General features: G+C 34.0%; 4 protein-coding genes across 4 annotated transcripts in view; 3 read left to right on the top strand and 1 right to left on the bottom strand.

The window, feature by feature from the left end:
- The first annotated feature begins 2,022 nt into the window (after positions 1 to 2,022).
- On the top strand, positions 2,023 to 3,164 carry LOC123004686 (ADP-ribosylation factor-like protein 1). Its single transcript, XM_044398058.1, has 4 exons — positions 2,023 to 2,293; positions 2,349 to 2,565; positions 2,612 to 2,723; positions 2,770 to 3,164. Exons 1-4 carry the CDS (start codon positions 2,290 to 2,292, stop codon positions 2,977 to 2,979), a joined length of 543 nt encoding a protein of 180 aa, XP_044253993.1. The 5' UTR covers positions 2,023 to 2,289; the 3' UTR covers positions 2,980 to 3,164.
- Positions 3,160 to 5,135, bottom strand: LOC123004685 (zinc finger protein 2 homolog). Its single transcript, XM_044398057.1, has 2 exons — positions 4,756 to 5,135; positions 3,160 to 4,709 (listed from the first exon to the last, which is right to left on the bottom strand). Exons 1-2 carry the CDS (start codon positions 4,888 to 4,890, stop codon positions 3,213 to 3,215), a joined length of 1,632 nt encoding a protein of 543 aa, XP_044253992.1. The 5' UTR covers positions 4,891 to 5,135; the 3' UTR covers positions 3,160 to 3,212.
- LOC123004684 (gastrula zinc finger protein XlCGF57.1-like) lies at positions 4,957 to 8,595 on the top strand. The gene is made up of 3 exons (XM_044398056.1): positions 4,957 to 5,390; positions 5,448 to 5,811; positions 6,839 to 8,595. The coding sequence occupies exons 1-3, from the start codon at positions 5,208 to 5,210 to the stop codon at positions 8,017 to 8,019; spliced, it is 1,728 nt and encodes a 575-aa protein (XP_044253991.1). The 5' UTR covers positions 4,957 to 5,207; the 3' UTR covers positions 8,020 to 8,595.
- Positions 8,596 to 10,068: 1,473 nt separating this feature from the next.
- Positions 10,069 to 18,833, top strand: part of LOC123004865 (protein YIPF5) — a 160,607-nt gene continuing 151,842 nt past the window's right edge. The window contains exons 1-4 of the mRNA XM_044398355.1: positions 10,069 to 10,200; positions 11,666 to 11,761; positions 15,540 to 15,715; positions 15,765 to 15,799. Coding sequence (XP_044254290.1) covers positions 11,667 to 11,761; positions 15,540 to 15,715; positions 15,765 to 15,799 — 306 coding nt within the window. The 5' untranslated portion in view covers positions 10,069 to 10,200; position 11,666. The remainder of the gene's footprint in view (positions 10,201 to 11,665; positions 11,762 to 15,539; positions 15,716 to 15,764; positions 15,800 to 18,833) is intronic.

Here is an 18,833-nt window from a genome sequence, read left to right as displayed (position 1 = left end):
TACCAAGATAATGAGTGGTATTACATGCGCCAATGTGGGGAGTTATTCAGCTTCGGTGCTACTGGAAAGATGATTTATTTGAGGAAGGAATAGCTCATCTATTTCGTACAATTTTATTTTAATAAATATTGATCATTCTTATTGATATTCTAGTGTATACTTTATTAGAAAAAATAACATTAAAAATTAGACAATTGTAAGTGTTGCCAACTGCAAATGTTCATTTGTGGGATTCCCCCGCGCTAGCTCTTCTCTTTTAAGTTTTGTTATTAAATTAAGGGTGCCAGTAATTGTAGTAGTTGCGTCAACATGTGTAGATGTGGTTAAAAAATTGTAATAATAATTTCAAATTAGTTCAATTTTAGGTTACGTTGCGTTACGTGCCGGTTTGCCAACTGTTGGTTTGACAGCTCGCCCACAGTGTTGCCAGATCTGATAAAATATCACCTGACCTGATGATTTATTATGCTTGTTAGTGAAAAGTTTGATACAAAAGAGTTGGGAGTTGAGAATTGAGAGTTGATTGAGAGTTTGGAGTTGAGAGTTGCGAGTTGACAACTAAGAGTAAAGAGTTGATTGAGAGTTGTGAGTTAATTGAAAGTTGTGAGTTGATTGAGAGTTGAGAGGGTGATTCAGAGTTGAGAGAGAGTTGATTGTTGATTGAGAGCTGATTGAGAGTTGGAAGTTGGTTCAGTGTTAAAAGTTGGGAGTTAAGAGAGAGTTGATTGAGAGTTGAGAGGGAGAAAGTTGAGAGAGAGGAAAAGAGTTGAGAGAGTTGAGGGAGAGAGAGTTGATTGAGAGTTGGGAGTTGAGAATTGAGAGTTGATTGAGAGTTGATTGAGAGTTGGGAGTTAGTTAAGAGTTGATTGAGAGTTGAGAGAGAGTTAATGGTTGATTGAGAGTTGGAAGTTGGTTCAGAGTTAAAAGTTGGGAGTTAAGAGAGAGTTGATTGAGAGTTGGAAGAGAGTTGATTTGCGAGTTGAGAGAGAGAGAGAGAGAGAGAGAGAGAGAGAAAGAGTTGAGGGAGAGAGAGTTGATTGAGAGTTGGGAGTTGAGAATTGAGAGTTAAAAGATAATTGAGAGTCGAAAGTTGAGAGGGTGATTGAGAGTTGATTGTTGATTGAAAGCTGATTGAGAGTTGGAAGTTGATTGCAAATTGGGAGTTTAGAGTTAAAAGTTGTGAGTTGAGACTTGAAAGAAAGTTGAGAGAGAAAGATTTGAGAGAGTTGAGAGAGAGAGAGAGTTGAGAGAGGAGTTGATTGAGAGAGTTGGGAGAGAGAGTTAAGAGAGAGAGAGAGTTGACAGTTGATTGAGAGTTGAGAGTCTGATGAAAGTTGATTGAGAACTGATTGAGAGTTAGAAGTTGATTGAGAGTTAAAAGTTTACAAAGAGTTGAAAGTTGATTGATATTTGAAACTTGGGAGTTGAGAGAGGGTTGATTGAGAGTTGAGAGAGAGTTGATCGTTGATTGAGAGTTGGGAGTTGACTGAGAGTTGAAAGTTGAGAGGGTGATTGAGAAAGTTGATTGTTGATTGAAAGCTGATTGAGAATTAAGAGTTGATTAAGAGTTGGAAGTTGATTGAAAATTGGGAGTTTAGAGTTATAAGTTGGGAGTTGAGAGTTGAAAGAAAGTTGAGAGAGTAAGAGTTAAGAGAGAGAGTTGAGAGAAAGAGAGAGGAGTTGAGTCTGATGAAATTTCACCTGATCTGATGATTTATTATGCTTGTTTGATGAAAACTTTAGTAGAAGAGTTGAGAGTTGTGAGTTAAGAAGAGTTAATTGGGAGTTGGAAGTTGAGAATTGGGAGTTTATTGCATGCCGGTTGGCCAACCTGTTCGTTTGAGAGCGTCGGTGAAAATGTGAGGTTTTAAGTTTTAATTTTGAACAAAGTTTCAAAATAAATTAGTAATTTGTTACAACGATCTAATTAATTAGAAACAATTCTAATTACAATTAATTGTTACGTTACGTTGCGTTGCGTGCCGGTTTGCCAACCTGTTCATTTGCCAGCGTCGGTGAAAATTATTTATTTTATTTTTTAAAATGAATTGTTTTCTTACAAAAAAACACAAATGTTTTAATTAATTAAAAACAATTCTTATTGCAACAATTTGATTTGCATTACGTTGGCCAACCTGCTCGTTGACAGCTCGCCAGTTTATGTTTACGACACGTCAGGTCGGTGAAAATTCGAGGCTTTAACATTTTATTTTGAACTAAGTTATAAAATGAATTAGTGATTTGTTGCAACGACCTAATTAATTGCACGTTACACTTAATTTGGAAGCAATGGGTGAGTAATTCGGGCGTTGTAAAGTCACAAAAGTGAGGTTATACAAACATTTCAGGAGTTTTATTTAGTTATTTTAAAAGCCTTCTGGGGGCTCGAGAGATGCGGATTCTGATTCTGGGCTTGGACGGAGCCGGTAAAACCACCATTTTGTATAGATTACAAGTAGGTGAAGTAGTTACAACTATACCAACCATTGGATTCAATGTTGAACAAGTACAATACAAAAACCTTAATTTCCAAGTTTGGGATTTGGGGGGGCAGACGAGTATAAGGTGAGGGGGCGTTATTCTTGCCCTGGGTTAATTTGTACACTTCTAGGCCTTACTGGAGGTGTTATTATAGTAATACAGATGCAATTATTTATGTGGTGGATTCGGCGGATAAAGAACGAATGGGGATTTCCAAAGACGAGCTATTTCACATGCTTAGGGTACACTTATCGTTTATTGCCACATTTAATGATTAATTTCTTGTAGGAGGAGGAATTAGGGGACGCAATTTTGGTCGTGTTAGCTAACAAACAAGACATTCCGGGTTGTATGTCTTTGAAAGAAGTCCACCAAGCACTCGGCCTCGAGGCACTAAAAAATAGAACGTTTCAAATATTCAAAACATCGGCTACGAAAGGTGAGGGCTTGGATATGGCAATGGAATGGCTGGCAAATGCTTTAAAAAATAAAAAATAACAGTAAATTATCACCCTATATTTCTAGTCTTATAATACGTTTTTAAATTATAATTTGCTGGTTTAAATTTTATTCACAGCTGGTTTTGTCGGTTTGATTCATTCCAATGTTTGCGTTACGCCAAGTATTTAATATTTCATACATTTTGTATCATAGAATTCAATAAATATGCATGTCATTAAAAACCAAAGGGTTTATTCATTACAAAATTAAAAGCAACAAAATAAATAAAGCTACATGTTTATGTACTTTTTATGCTTCCGCAAATGAACGGATAGGTAAGATGAGGTTGCGAAACTCCGGTTGCAGATGTTGCAAGTGTAGGGTTTTTCCCCGGTGTGTTTCCTGATATGTACGTTGAGACTGCTGCTCTGTGTGAATTTTTTTCCGCAGATTTCGCACTCGAAAGGCCTCTCGCCGGTATGCGTCCTCAGATGCTTGTCCAGATAGGTGGCTCGCGTAAAGACGCGTTCACACAGCGTGCAATTGAAGAGATTTTCCCCAGTGTGAGTCCTGGTGTGTTCTTGCAAATACGCCGCCGTTGTGAATTTTTTATCACACGTGATGCACGTGAACTTCTCTCCGGTGTGTTTCATGATGTGGGTTTGCAACTCGGAGGCGTAGTTGCATATCTTGTCGCACATTGTGCATTTGTAAGGTTGGCGGCCTGTGTGCTGTCTCATGTGGACCGTCAATTGGGACGAATGGGTGAACTCCTCGTTGCAGACTTTACAGACGAACTTCTCCCCCGTGTGTTTCTTCATGTGGACTGTCAAATGCGACGATTGGGTGAAGGACTTGGCGCAGACGGTGCACTGCCACGGCCTGTCCCCCGTGTGTGTCTTCAAGTGCGAATTCAGTATGTACCCCGAGGTGAACTTCTTATCGCAATAATTGCACGCGAAGGGTTTTTCCCCGGTGTGCGACCGCATATGCACCTGCAAATCGCTGGCTTTGATGTAGCGTTTCTCGCAACAGTTGCACGCGTACGGTTTTTCCCCGGTGTGGATCCGCATGTGGACTGTCAGTTCTGCGGTGATGGTGAAGCGTTTTTGACAAACGTTGCACTGAAACGGTTTTTCCCCCGTGTGGCGGCGGATGTGCTCCCGCAAGTGCGACGAGTGGTAGAACTTCTTGTCGCAGTATTTGCACTCGAAGGGTTTTTCCCCGGTGTGGGTGCGCATGTGGATCTTGAGATTTGCGTTTTTTGCGTATTTTTTCCCACATAGCTCGCAGGTGAACTTGTAGGGGTCCTCGATAATGATGGTGGTTTTGCTCTGTTGCGCCTCGAGCCGGGCCGCGGCGGGGGTGAGGCTCGGGTATTGGGGTAAAGGCTGAGTTTGGGTTTTCACAGATCGGGTTGGTACGACTGTCTTTTTCGCGAGTTTTTCATACTTGGCGAAGCCAGTCGTGGCGACTGAGTCGGGCGACGCACTGCGCGAGTTTTCCGGGGGTTTCCCGGACTTGGATAGACTATCATCATCAAGAAAGTGCTTGAGGTTGAGAAATTCGGTATTTTTAACAGTCTCGATGACAGTATTCTGGATCTGGATCGTGTGAGATAGCTGGAAATCGTCCAAATTCGTGTAGGACGTGACTTTTTCTTGGGAAAAATACTGCTGACAGGTGTTTTCAGACTGGATGCACAACAATCGAAACTCGTAGGCTATCCTTAGTTTTTCAATGCAATTTGAACACAACAAATTCGAGTATCCATTTTTTGTCCATGCCTAAAACCAAGATTAAAAAAACGGTTTTTTACCCATTGGAACTTACAATATCCGAAATACAAGCAACAAGTTTATCACATAATTTTATATTGTCCGAATCGACTGAATCTAACGGTGTTAAAGCACTTTCCACGCGTAAACAAGTGCGACAACAGTCCGTTATCTGAAAAACACTGTTCATTTTTAAACCTAACTAATAAAATTAACCAAATTGTTTATTTATAAACATTTTGTTTGACAGCTGTCAAATTGACAGAATAGATGACACCACTGCTAATTATAAAATCAATTAATTCCCGTGATAATCAACATAAAACTGTGCACAGTTATTTAGTAATAAATAATAGAAGTGTTGCGGTGTTTGAAACGCGAAACAAGCCCCCAGTTGCGGCACAAATCGGTGAAAACTTCGTGGGGAATTTGTCGTTTGTGTGTTGGTGGTGGCATTTTCACCAGACTTGACGTTTGTGTTGCGTTAAGGTTATAATAGTTAATTCCATGTCTGAAGAAATCGCGTTTGAAGACCGAAATTCCAATGGAATTGCGATGGAGACGATAATAAACGTTGCGGATTGTTGTCGCGCGTGTTTACGTATCGATTGTTCGCTCACACCCACAAGTGCCCAAGATAATGATTCGATAAAATTTTGCGACAAGTTGTTATCCTGCGTTTCCGAAGTTGTAAGTCTTGTGGTGTTGCATTACCAGCTCCTGTGAGCCCCTCTTTGTGTGCTTTAGATGTGGCAAAAGGAAGGTTTACCGTCGCTGATTTGTTCCACTTGTATTGAACGTCTGAGGGTGGCGTACGATTTTCGCAATATTTGTCTCCAGTCAGATCATACGTTGCACCGGTATATCAGTCACCTGCAGGAGGATAGTAAGACTATGGGGGTCAGGTCACTCACAACGCCGACCAAGTTCGATTTTACTATATCAACGAGCACCCAAGAAGAAATCCCGATAAGTGTAGAGGAGCCCCAAAACGCGGAATATCTCCACTTGAAGCATTTCCTCGACAATGACGAGGATTTGAGCAAAAATGAGGCGTTGGTGGAGGTGACCAGGTCGGATAGTACAAGTCCCGACTCGTCAACGACCACAGGTGGGGCAACATGAGAGAGAAAAAATACTACAGATTTGTCAACAAGAAATTACCACCAAGGATTTGAACTTTTAGGAAAATTACGTTTTTCATGTTGTTTGTAACTAGAATTTTCAGAAGTATTTTTGTGTGCCTAAGGTTGGTTACCCCTTGTTGTCGGTTGACCTTTTCTGTCAACTATCAATTAAATTATCCATACAAGCTGACAGGTGACTTAACCTAAATTTATTTTGACACTAGTTACGATATCACCAGAAACCAACCTAACCAAATTTGTGGCAACCTATTCATAAATATTCCTAAATCCGAGGGAGTAATTTCTTGTTGATACGACAATAAATATACTTTGTGCATCGAAGTAGTCGGTTATTTTAGGGTGGCAACCATGCGAAAATTCAAACAATCCTAACCTCAATCGGTCCTAAAAATTAATTTTTCAAATAAATGTGTGCCTCAGGTAGCAAACTTAAAGATTTTTGTCATTACTGATGTGATTATAGTATATTAAAGAACAAGTTTTATAAGGGTTGAATCCAAAGTTAGAAAACGAGCCGTAGACGAGTTTTCTATGGAATAAGTGCGCCAATGCCATTATAAAACGAGTATTTTATGCTATTTTTTCTAATTTGCGCCTCCTTTTTTCTTATTTTAATTAAAAAAATATATATTTTTGTCACCTAGAGAATTTTGTGTTAGTTGGTATCGGTTGGTAACACTCGGTGCCCACCTGTTTTTTGTGTCATTTCTGCCGTCTGTCATTAAAAATAAAATTTACAAATTATTAGTTATTAGTGTTACAACAAAATAATAATAAATAAAATATGAGAAACAGAATTTAGTTTGCACATTATCATTAAAAGCACAGTGTGCTTTTATAGATAGCCATAAACGACTCCCACTGGAGATTATTATAAACGCAAATTAGAAAAAATTTGTTCAGAATGACATTAATGACACTTTTTGTGTGAATCGGCCTTTATTAAAGATGCATTTAGACTTACAGCCTACTTGATACATATTTTTTCAGGTTTTTTGACCCAAAATCAAGAGGTTCAGCCGCAGCCACAGCTCCAGCCCCTCCCCCAAATAATCCAAATCCAGGGCCCCATTCAAGTGCCCCCCCGGCAGGTCATTAAACGCACAACCGGGATCCAAGTGCGCCCCCCGACTCCCGATCAAGACGGCGCCGACGTCAAACCCTTCACGTGCACAATCTGCGGGAAAAACTACCGCAAAAACGCGAATTTGCGCATCCACATGCGCACCCACACCGGGGAAAAACCCTTCGAGTGCAAATACTGCGAAAAACGGTTCTACCACTCGTCGCATTTGCGCGAGCACATCCGCCGCCACACGGGGGAAAAACCGTTTCAGTGCGCCGTTTGCAACAAACGTTTCACGATCAAAGGCGAACTCACAATGCATATGAAGTCGCATACGGGGGAAAAACCGTACGCATGCACGTGTTGCGACCGTCGGTGTCTCACCGCCGCCGATTTGAAAGTCCACATGAGGACCCACACCGGGGAAAAACCGTTCAGTTGTGTGACGTGTGGTAAAAAATTCGCGAGTACTTATATTTTGAACTCGCATATTAAGACCCACACGGGGGAACGGCCTTACACGTGCACGATTTGCGGTAAATCTTTCACCCAATCGTCGCATCTCAATGTGCACATGCGCAAACACACTGGGGAGAAGGTCAGTTGCAAGGTTTGCGATGCGAAATTCACGCATTCGTCGCAATTGACGGTGCACATGCGTGAGCATACGGGGAAGCAGCCGTACAAGTGCACAATGTGCGATAAAATTTGCAACTACGCATCTGAGTTGCAAACGCACATGATGAAGCACACGGGGGAGAAGTTCACGTGTGTCACGTGTGATAAGAAGTTCACCACAGCGGCGTATTTGCAAGAACACACCAGGACTCACACAGGGGAGAATCTCTCGACTTGTCCCGTGTGTGATCGGCAGTTTACGCGACATCAGTACTTGCAAAAGCACATGCGGACGCACACCGGGGAAAAACCCTACACGTGTTTCACGTGTGGGAAGAGATTCACGCAGTCGTCGTCGCTCAAAGTGCATATTAGGATTCACACCGGGGAAAAACCGTATTCGTGCACGATTTGCGATCGCAGGTTTACGACCTCGTCCGATCTCTCGGCGCACAACAAAAAACATAAAAAATACATCAATTTATAAGGTGTAGCAGAACTGTGATAACACTAGGAAAAACACTCATGTAATCAAGTTTATGTCATTGCTAGGACTCGAATCGCTTTCTTTTTCATTTTTTATATTTGTAAATAGAGGATTTCAGTATTACTCATTTTTTATGTGCTTTATTAGGCTTATTAATTCTCCAAGAGAATGCTTTTTAAGATATTATTATTAGTAAAATTATCGCTTTGCGATTTTTTCTCTTCTTTGGCACATTTCAGGATTTGAAATAAGAATTTTGATGGACTGTACAAATACAAGGTGAACAAAAATAATTGTACGAAAAATTATAGTGTTATAAAAATGTGATCGTGTTGAAATTCTGTTGTTTTTGAGGTTTGCGATGTTTTTTCACAATTGCAACATGAAATTTTATAAAATGCAGATAGTTTTAATCTTCAGAAAGTTTAAGAAAACTAAAAATTTTCCAAAACTCAAAAACAAAAAAATTTCGAGAATTTTTATCGGTGATAAAACCTCACATTTTTATAGTATTTTATCATTTTAGTTTTTTTCACTTGGTGTAACATAAAAATAGAAACTCAATTTTTTATACAGGTGCGCCAGAAAAAATGTTAAAAATTCTATTTATAAAAATTTTGAAGTTATGAGAGTTTGAATTTTGCACTTTGACTCTTTTTATCTCTGTTGGAAAAATAATTTTCCAAGTTTTTTTTGCTACAGGCTATTAGAAAAGGAAACAAGGAAGGTGTGTCCTAAATTATAACTGTTTAATGTTGTTTATGGCTTTGATTGGCAAAATTTTTGTACCTTTACTAAATAATTGTAAAAAAACATATACAAGATCATTAGTATCATTAAATAGAAATAAAAAATGTCAAATGTCAAAAAATAAATGTCAAAATTTTTTGACAGATAGAATTTTTTAAACATTTTTTCCACGTTCCTGGTATCTTATCTTACTTGAAATTTTTCTCTGGGGCGCGAGTTTTGGCGCACCTGTATATTTTGAAATTTAGTGTAAAAGTTCTTTTTTTCCTTCCTAATCGAGTCGGCTGAGAGTAGAGATCCATAGAAATGCTAAATGGTGACAAAAGTTAAAAAAAAATAGTTGTCATAGTAACAACAAATAAAATATTTAGTGCAGTGGCAGGTAATCATTTTTATTAAAAAAACAACTCAAGTTAGCTAAATAATTTTTTTCTGAACCAACTGTAATGTTATACAGTGTCATTATAAATGATTCTAACATCGGGATTCAATGGAAAACAAAGGGAAATTTACCGCCTCTCAATGTATTGAATATTATTGCAATTGAGATATTTAACATTTTTTTATCCCATAAGTAATCTCTGTTATTTTGTTAATTTGAACTCAAAATTCGTAAATAAACGGCTACAAATGTAAAATACTACTTAAATTGACAACTGTCAATATAATATAAAATAATCAAGAGTTTCAAAGGCTAGAATCATTTATATTAACCCTGTATAATAATAGAAAGTGGATGTTTTTGTGCAACTGTCTAATTTCATTAGTGCAATAATATAATTTTTTGCTAGATTAAATTAAACACAAACAAAAATATGTTAAACATTCATTTTTTTATTTGACAAATGCGAAGATGAGTAGAGAAAAAAATGCTATGGTGTGTCCCTTGTTATTATTCATTTCAAAAATAAAAACATATTCAGTCCGTTGCTTTAAAATATGAAAATTTTTAGTTACAATCTGAAATGTGATTAAATAACACGTCGTTGTAGTTTTAATTGGGAGCTGTGGTGTTCAGTTTTCCATCAATAATACTTTTTTGTAAAATGAATCAGCGGCGAGTTTCATTGAATTGTATGGATTTTCATTATTCTCGTTTCATTGTTTTCGTCATTTTGGCCAAATTATTTGACAACTGCAATGTAATTAAATTTGCAAACCAAGATTGAAATAAAACATTTTAGTGCCCCTCTTAGCGTTCAAGTGTAAAACATTAAGTTAAATATTTGCAATAAAATTGTAAAATCTCGCTTGTAACTATGTTATATCGAATAAAAATAGAAATTTAAACTGAGTTTCATTTGACCCCATCCTCAACTGATGACGTTGAACAAGTTGAGTTTTGCTGCAACGTGTTGTGGTTTGTGAATTAAACGTCCATTTTTTTAAAAGAGAACTCAACAAAAAAAACTAATTAAAACCTGTCATAAGGTACGTAAAAAACGTGATTCTTTTTTCCAACCTGAAAAAATCAAGTGTGTTTGGCGTTAAAACCTGTCATCGGCAGGTTTTTGGTTAGGTTGTTAACGTTACGGTTACGTGTACGTAGATGGTGTATTATTGGTTGCATATCTCGCTTGTTCTGTAATGCATTACCGTGGCTTGTAACGCCCTGATTATTTCAAGATGCTGAAACGCTATTAAGACATAAAAAAATAATTAAGTGGCGAAGATGTTGCAGCAAATTATCGCATTTGTTTTGTCCCCCAACGAATAAATTGCAGCTTTTGTCCGTCACAATTTATAAAATAAACGTCTGGGAGTTTCAGTAACAATGTTATAAACTTTTCGGTTCGGTTTCTCCGAAAAAAAACATTTTATCTTGTTACTGAGTTTTCCCTTGAATCTCACAGTATTTTCAGTATTAAGTAAACAAACTTATTCCTGAATTTGGGATTACTCAATGTTGTGTAAATTTTTCAACTTAAGTTGTTATAAGTTTAAATCGATTTAAATTGTGCAACTACTTCAGTAAGAGATTTCGTATGTAATCTCATTACAGAAATAACTTCTAGCATAAAATATCCGCTAGAAAAGAGCAATAGAAACTTTTGCAGCTTCTATATGAGATTTTCATGCCTGTTGAAGAACTATTACTTTCGTTTAAGGGATTTAATGAAAAATTTTAACTCAAGAATTTATTTTAAACACCTCTTTTGTATTTTGAATTAATGAATGAATTGGTGTATTTTGAAATCTGTTTAAAAGCTCTTTTTTCCATCCTAAAACACGAGTAGAGATCTGGATAGTTACTATAGAAATGCACTAGAAAATGTTTGTAACCATGGCAACAAATATAAAAAAAATAGTTGGCATAGTAACAAGAAATAAAAATATTTAGTGCAGTAGTGGGTAAACATTTTTTTCTGGACCAACTGTATAGGTTATACAAGGTCATTATAAATGATCGGAGTACAATGGAATATATTACATTGTGTCTTTTGTACTTTGAAATATAATAATAAAATACTCGTTTATGGCTACAAAACGAAAAAAACAATAGTAAATACCACGATTAATGCATATATTTTCTAAGTACATAACCTGCAGCCTCGAGTATCCCACAACGTTGAATTTATAATAATAAAATCGATACTTAAAAGGAAGTGGGTTAATAAATGATTAAAAGTGTTTCATAATTTCTGTCGCATCCTATCTCCAGTTGAAATGTATTTTCATAATAAAAATAAAATTACAGTTTTGTAGTTTCACGTCTGTACAACTCCTAACATTGCTAGAAAAAATAAAACAGGGAAATAAAACGAACTTTATAGTTTGTGTGTTAAAGTAATAAAATCTTCAAGAGTAAGTAAGTACTCGACTAAAACTTTGACTCGAGTTTCGAGTTTTAATTTTTAATAAAATGACTAATTTGAGATATTAACGAAACTTGTAGAATGTCTGGATTTGGGGACCAACCCGACTATTTCCGCCAGCAGGACGTTTCATACAACTTCGAAATGCCCCCTCAGCAGGACTTCCAGCAGGAATTGTGAGTAATTTTTTTCAGCTTCAGCCCTTTTAGTTGGGAATTAGCACAAGTTATTCAGTTATTGTGTTTTTTGTGTCAGAAGTAGGGTTTTAGTGTGGGCTGAAAGCTGAAATTTCTGACATTTTTCTGATCAAAGGGAATCCGACTAATGAAAGGTCATGTCGAGGAATTTTTCACAAAATAATTATATTATGTTTTATGGCAGTTGAGAATTATCCATCTCCTCTTATATATCACGTTTCGCTTCGACAGTGAAAAGCTATTAATTTCCGTTTCCTTAATCACGACGTAATCAATATCTGTGCTATCTTTGGACCGGTTTTTCTAATCGCAAATTAATTTCTCTCGTTATTTTTATTTACCGGGATTGGAACTTATTCAATTTTGCCTCAACTTCTGACATAAAAAGGAAATTTATCGCACTTTCGCACTTCTAATTGCTTTAATTTAATCACACTACCATACAAACATCGGTTAATACAGGCCCGTAGCAAGTAGGGTTGAGCCCTTTTTTGAATATTCTGAGCCCTACTATAAAACTGTGTCTTTTTTAACAATTTTCTTTAGAAATATTAACGTATAAAATTACAATAAGTAGTGCTCAAATTGATGTCTTTGTTTTGAGTAATTTTTTAAAAAAATCCTTGAATTGGTCGGTTTTATTTACATTTTAACACTATAGTAACATTTATGACGTTCGTTTTCGAGTAATGGCGTCATTTTTATTTTTTTTAATGTCAACCAATATTTTTTATTACTGTTTTAGATAGTACACAACGTTATCTTTCTGGTAAGCAAAAAATAAAGCAAAAAAATGCCAAAAAAAAAATAAAATAAAAAACTTAAAAAAGTTATAGAAAGTTTTATCCAAAGAGCTTTATTGTTGTTGCTTTATTGTTCTTACTTTATTTTATAAGGGGTGATTGTTTTTTTTTTTATTTTTTGTGTTTAGGTTTTATATTAAGTGTTTTCATGCTAATTATTTAAAAAAATATACAAAAAACAATTGCCAGAACAAAAAGATATAGCCTTTTAATTGGCAATATTTTTTATTTATATGCTGTTTATTTTATGGAAATATTAAAAACGTCTTATTGGACCTAATTCGCACCAACTTTCTTAATCCATTTAGGACGCGCAAAAAAATAAACCAAAACTGGATTTAGTTTTTTTATTCATACCTTCCTTATACGTTTTCTTACTTTTTTTCGATCTGGGGTGAAATGTGCCAAAAATGGACATTTTTAGCTACTTTTAAAGATTTCAGGTTTACAACACCTTTTAAACCTATACCAAATGTTAAAATAAAAAAATATAAATTAGTCATTTGATATTATTTTCAAGTACATATACAGGATGATTTAAAAAAAATGTGTATAACATATCTCAAAAACTACAGAAACCATCACCTGTTTATGAGTTATAGTACAAACTTGTGTTTTTTTCAAGGAAGATTTTGTAGAATAAAATAATATTAGATTCCATAAATAAAAACACGTTTTAAAAAAGTACCTAAGCAAAAAGCAAAGCAAAAAAATTCAAAAAAAAGAAAATAAAATTAAAAACTTAGGGAAAGTTTTATCCAAAGAGTTTTATTGTTGTGTCTTTATTGTTCTTACTTCATTTTATAAGGGGTGATTGTTTTTTTTTTTATTTTCTGTGTTTAGGTTTTATATTAAGTTTTTTCATGCTAATTATTTAAAAAAATATACAAAAAACAATTGCCCCTTATGAAATAAGGCAAGAACAAAAATAAAGCCTTTTAAGTGGCAATATTTTTTTATTTTTTTAATCTAATTTTCTTATTACCAGAAAGATAAAGATGGGTGCTATTTAAAACAGTGAACCAAAATGGCAGTTGTTATTAAAAAAAAAATGACGTCACAACTTAAAAACGAATGATGTTATAAATGTCACTATAATGTCAAAATATAGCATTTAAAAAAAGAAAATCTACTTGTTTAAGTCATTAATTTTGTGCGTTACTTTTGGTTCAGCCTGTATTAGCAATTAGCAATTGAATAAAATTTAGTCTAAAAAATAGGTATTTATAATATGAACTTATAGTAAAATCGTTTTCCTACGACCTACTAAAAATTTTATTACTTTTAAGTTAAATGCGGTATTGTTAAGAGTAAACCAGAGGGTAAACAAATCATAAATTAGTGGAACCCATCCGGACCCTGAAACAGGTCAGTTTTTAACAGGGCCGGATTACTTACTTTCTTTCTGTCTAAAATACTTGAAATGTTTTAATAGTTTTCGATGAAGTTGTTGCTAAAGTCAAGTATTTGAAGAAATTTAAAAAAGCAAGGTGGTTATTAACAAGCTATTATTAAATAAAGCTGATTTTTTTTTAATAATAGCTTGGTAAAACTCTACCACGACTTTAGTTTTAAATACGGCCCTGTTTTATTCTAGTGGGTGCAGCAACACTTGCAAAGGAACGTGCCATAGTTTGGTTAATCCCTTATACTCATAATGTGTCATAAAATTTTTAGTAGGTTTTAGGAAAACGATTTTACTATACAGGGTGCGCCATAACTCGCGCCCCAGAGAAAATTTTCAAGTAAGGTAAGATACCAAGAACATGAAAAAAATGTTTAAAAAATTCTATCTGTCAAAAATTTTTGACATTTATTTTTTGACATTTGACATTTTTTTATGTCTACTTAATGATACTGATGATCTTGTATATGTTTTTTTACAATTATTTAGTAAAGGTACAAAAATTTTGCCAATGAAAGCAACAAATAACATTGAAAAGAGTTATAATTTAAGACACAGCTTCCTTGTTTCCTCTTTTAATAGTCTATAGCAAAGAAACTTGTAAAATTATTTTTCCAATAGAAATAAATAGAGTCAAAGTGCAAATTTTAAACCCTCATAACTTTTATAGATAAAATTTTTTTAACATTTTTTCCATATTCCTGGTATCTTACCTTATATGCTATTCTCTGCTGTATTTGCTATATGCTATATTTCTCTGTGGCGCGAGTTCTGGCGCACCCTGTATATCAAATTCACAGGCATATTACTATTATGATTTAAGGATCATATTATTATTTTTTTTCAAAATTTGATTAAATGTGCTTTTTTTATATTGAAATTTGGAACCTTTCAGTAACATTAGTTATAGTAAAAAATAAACATGTACTATACAAAACTGCAGAACTGTTCTAGCCCCACTAAAAATTTTGGGCGCCCCATCTAAAAATTGTTTCTAACTACGGGCCTGGGTTTAAAATTATCGATCGCGATGTGCAACTTTGTGCCAGGGATAAATTTACAATTTTTTATTATTTAACAAAAGCCGAAATTTTAGGGACTATAAACTTGATGAAACTAGTTTATGCGAGAAAAAATATTACAGCGCCATAAAGAGATTCATCACCAACGAAATAGTTTAATTTAAATAAGCCAGCAGCGTGTTATACTAATTTGAAAAATTGATAAGCTGTGAAAATGAAATGATTAACTATTTGGTGCAGTTTTTATGCAGATTTTATGCAAAATTCATCTAAATTTTATAAATATTCATCCGGAAAAAATTCCACTTTGTAGATTTTTGCATCTACAAATTAAAGTTCAATTTTTGTCATTTATGTCGGTTTATTTTCCCCCAGAAATAATTCGCAATTACGTGCAGGTTTTATTTGTAATTCCGAAACAGCTCGTTTTTTGTTTAGTTTCCGCATTAGATCCACCTCTGTTGTTTTAATTCTGAATTGTGTAATTAGTTCCTGACTGAATATTAATTAAAAATCGTTTGTTGCAGAAACTTCCAATCATATGAGGAGAAGCCGAACGTATCAGGGAATATTTACGGGTCGAATCCTTACCTAAACCCGTCTGTTCCTCACTCAGGTGATGTATTTGGGGGCTCTGGCCCAGCAGGAGGGGCTTACGAGGGCGCCGGGGGCGACTTCGAGGATGAACCGCCGTTGCTGGAGGGTTAGTTTCATGAAAACTGAAATAAAAACTGAAAAAATGCTGGTTTCAGAGTTGGGCATCAATCCCGAGTTCATCGTCCAAAAGGTAAGTTGAAGATTTTTAAAATTAATAGCGTTGGAAAATATTGATTGAGGCTTTAATATCGGAAAGTTGCTCCCCTCGGCTATAACCCGCGAAGTTTTTGCGATTCTCGTCGCTTTTTGCCTTTTATTATAACAGTTTATCCGAAATTCGTCACGTTTCTGGCCTTTGTGCCAAGCGATTAATAAAATATGCAAAACAAACAGCGCACTCGAAATCCGATGACGTTTTCAAATTCTCGTGAGGGTAGACGCACTGAAAAATTGAAATTTTTCAGGGGCGAAGAGTTTTTCATACAATTAGCGAATCGCGTGTCTTGTTAAAACACTGACTTGTAGTTTACACCCCACTCTTGGGAAACATTTAAGCTTTTGCTTGCTTTATCAAAGTCTTGAGTCGGTTGGGTTTTCAGCATGGGCGCCGACTTTTATATTTTCTATGGGGGCATAAACAAAAACTTGATAAATTTAAAGCAATACAAATAAAAAAAAAGCTTCTTTTCAGATTTTCTAAACACAACTTACAGGACTTAGAACAAATACTTTATTTTTGCTGAATTTAATGTATTTAATATTTAGAACATTTAATAACAATTTAATTTTTTGTATAGTACAAAAGAAAAAATCAATAAATAACAGTAAATAATACAAAAGTGGTTAATGTATGTATACAATAAAAAGTGTAAAGAAAATAGTACATATGCAAAGTGTTTTAAGTTGTTGAGTTTTGAAAAATAATACCCTATTGTTAAATTTGAAAAAAAAGTGGAAACAATTAAAAAAAATTGTTTTTTTTAAGAATTTAATTTTCAGAGAAACACTCATAAGTGCTTGGAAAATCAATAAAGTAATAGATTTAAAAACAAATTTCTGTTTCAAATTTTTAAAAACATGCGATGATAATCCATTTTTAGATTTAGTTTTGCCATTTTCTACTTTCTTTTAACTAAATCTCAAATAATAACTAAGTTTCTCAGTGAAAAAAATATATCTAAGCGAAAATAATTTTTTTTATTTTTTAGAATCAAGAATACAAAATAAATAACTAACTCATTTAAGATACAATTTCGGAAACTTATACCTTATTTTAACAATTTCTTTTTAATTCATTAAATTTAACTGTGAGAAACGCTCCAAATTTACAAAATAACGCATTTCCAGATCTGTTTTGGAAATTTTCAATCTTTTTTTGGCAAAATCTGTTATATTTTAGTTTCTCGTTAAAAATCACTCCAAAGTTTAGAGAAAATAATTAATTTTTTTATGTAATTTTGCAAAATTTTTATTTTTTTTTTCAGGAAAGTTTTCAAATTCAATACAAAAAGTCCAAAAATAATGCATTTCAGAATTATTTTGTAACCTTCTGCTTAGTTTTGGTATTAGTTTTTGTAAAATCACTTAAATTTTTTAAGGTTTTCGTTGAAAAAAATTCTAAAATTAACCGAAATCTTCAAACGAGGACAAATAATTAAAAATTAAATTTTATTTTGTGGTTGTTTTGCTATCTTAGAGCTTCACACCATTACCATAACCTCTAATTTCAGTGCAAAACGATCTGAATTACTGAACTTTTTGCAATTTTTGGTCTTATTGTGGAACAATATTTCGTATTTTGTAATTTTCTTAGTAAAACTCATAAGATAACTAATTTAAAATAAAATTTACAGATTTTTTTCTGGCGTTACGTCTTAGGATTGCTCAGAAAATATTTTGCCAAAAGATCTCAAGACTAGAAACTTAAACTTCAAATTGGATTTTTTTAAATCTATATACAACAATTTTTATTTGATATACAGTCTTTCAAAAATCACCAAAAAATTTAAGAAATTTTTTTGTTCTTTTAATTGTTCGGAATAGTATAATAAAAAGTTCATATAGAATGTTTTGTCGTTTTGAAGTATTTGAGAAAATAACAATTTTTTTACCAGGAGTTTTTCACTGAAAAACTTAATTAACTTAATTTTGGATTAATTTGAAAAATGGAAAAACATAGATGACAAAACGATGAATTTGATCCATTTTCTTTGGCATCTTTGGCATTAAAAGTGATTTTGAAAAATGCAACGTTACTAAAAAAGATTAGAATAAAGACGAAATTCCAAATATTATTAAGAGTTATTATTATTATTTTTTTACCTCAAGCAAGAGTGCATTAGTCGGCGCCCGTGTTTTGCAGTCTGAATTTTTTGGTGTATTGATTTTAAATAACAATTTCTTTTTGCATTAAAGCTTAATGAAATTCGAAATAACCGTGTGAAATAGTTTGAAAAGACAAATTTTATCGAGAATTGCAATTACCTAGCTTTTAGCACCACATATTTAAAACACATTTAATTAAGCGAGAATTTATGGCTTTTACTTTACGTTTTCTTCATGAGATACATGTTTATACACTTCACGGTAGGAAAATGACAAAATTAAATGTCACAAATGTAAAAAATGGTGTGTTATGACGCTATCCGGGAAGATTTTAAATTAGCAAATGTAATTAATTTTTTATGTGCATGGGTCGCAGGTTCTGGAAAAATTCTAATTGGAATTATTAGTAATTCAGTGCGAATTGAGTATTTTTCGTGTTGGATTAGTTTATGACTGTGTAATTATGGAAACATCTAGTGTTTCATGCAGATGGAGTTCAAGATCTGGAAGTCAATTAGGGGATGTATCTAGTGCGTGAGCTCATCGCAATATGTCACATATTGCATATATTATGAGCCAAACATGTCGGTTTGTAATATCAGCTTATTAAAACACGAATCAGTTTAGTATTTTTTTCAAAAGATATCATTATTTAGTTTGTCGAAAGGTTGGAAGTTGTTTTTCTCTCCTAGTAGTCAATAATCATTTTCATTATAAACCAAGGGCTATAATGTATTAGAAGTGGGTAAATGCCGATATTGGAGGGTATTACATTGATACAAATATTTCTACAATATTATTATTGAAAATTATTACCAACACTAAACTGAGTCATTTAAAATTGTATTCCAACTTAAAAACAACTAAAATAATTATTTAAATTAACAGAGAATTTCTTT

The sequence above is a fragment of the Tribolium madens genome, unplaced genomic scaffold, assembly GCF_015345945.1.
Source record: "Tribolium madens isolate multiple individuals breed KSU strain unplaced genomic scaffold, Tmad_KSU_1.1 Scaffold_20;HRSCAF=117;Tcas5.2_LG4, whole genome shotgun sequence".
Taxonomy (NCBI): domain Eukaryota; kingdom Metazoa; phylum Arthropoda; class Insecta; order Coleoptera; family Tenebrionidae; genus Tribolium; species Tribolium madens.
The sequence above is the reverse complement of the archived record's forward strand: the minus strand, read 5'-3'. Positions and strand labels throughout refer to the sequence as shown.

Bases quoted from the DNA above. Each gene is read 5' to 3' on its own strand.
- LOC123004686 (XM_044398058.1), top strand. The intron at 2,566-2,611 runs GTGAGGGGGCGT...GTACACTTCTAG, and splicing joins GGGGGGCAGACGAGTATAAG to GCCTTACTGGAGGTGTTATT. The intron at 2,724-2,769 runs GTACACTTATCG...AATTTCTTGTAG, and splicing joins AGCTATTTCACATGCTTAGG to GAGGAGGAATTAGGGGACGC.
- LOC123004685 (XM_044398057.1), bottom strand. From the start codon at position 4,890: ATGAACAGTGTTTTTCAGATAACGGACTGTTGTCGCACTTGTTTACGC. The intron at 4,710-4,755 runs GTAAGTTCCAAT...TCTTGGTTTTAG, and splicing joins TTGCTTGTATTTCGGATATT to GCATGGACAAAAAATGGATA.
- LOC123004684 (XM_044398056.1), top strand. From the start codon at position 5,208: ATGTCTGAAGAAATCGCGTTTGAAGACCGAAATTCCAATGGAATTGCG. The intron at 5,391-5,447 runs GTAAGTCTTGTG...TGTGTGCTTTAG, and splicing joins TATCCTGCGTTTCCGAAGTT to ATGTGGCAAAAGGAAGGTTT. The intron at 5,812-6,838 runs GTGGGGCAACAT...ATATTTTTTCAG, and splicing joins CGACTCGTCAACGACCACAG to GTTTTTTGACCCAAAATCAA.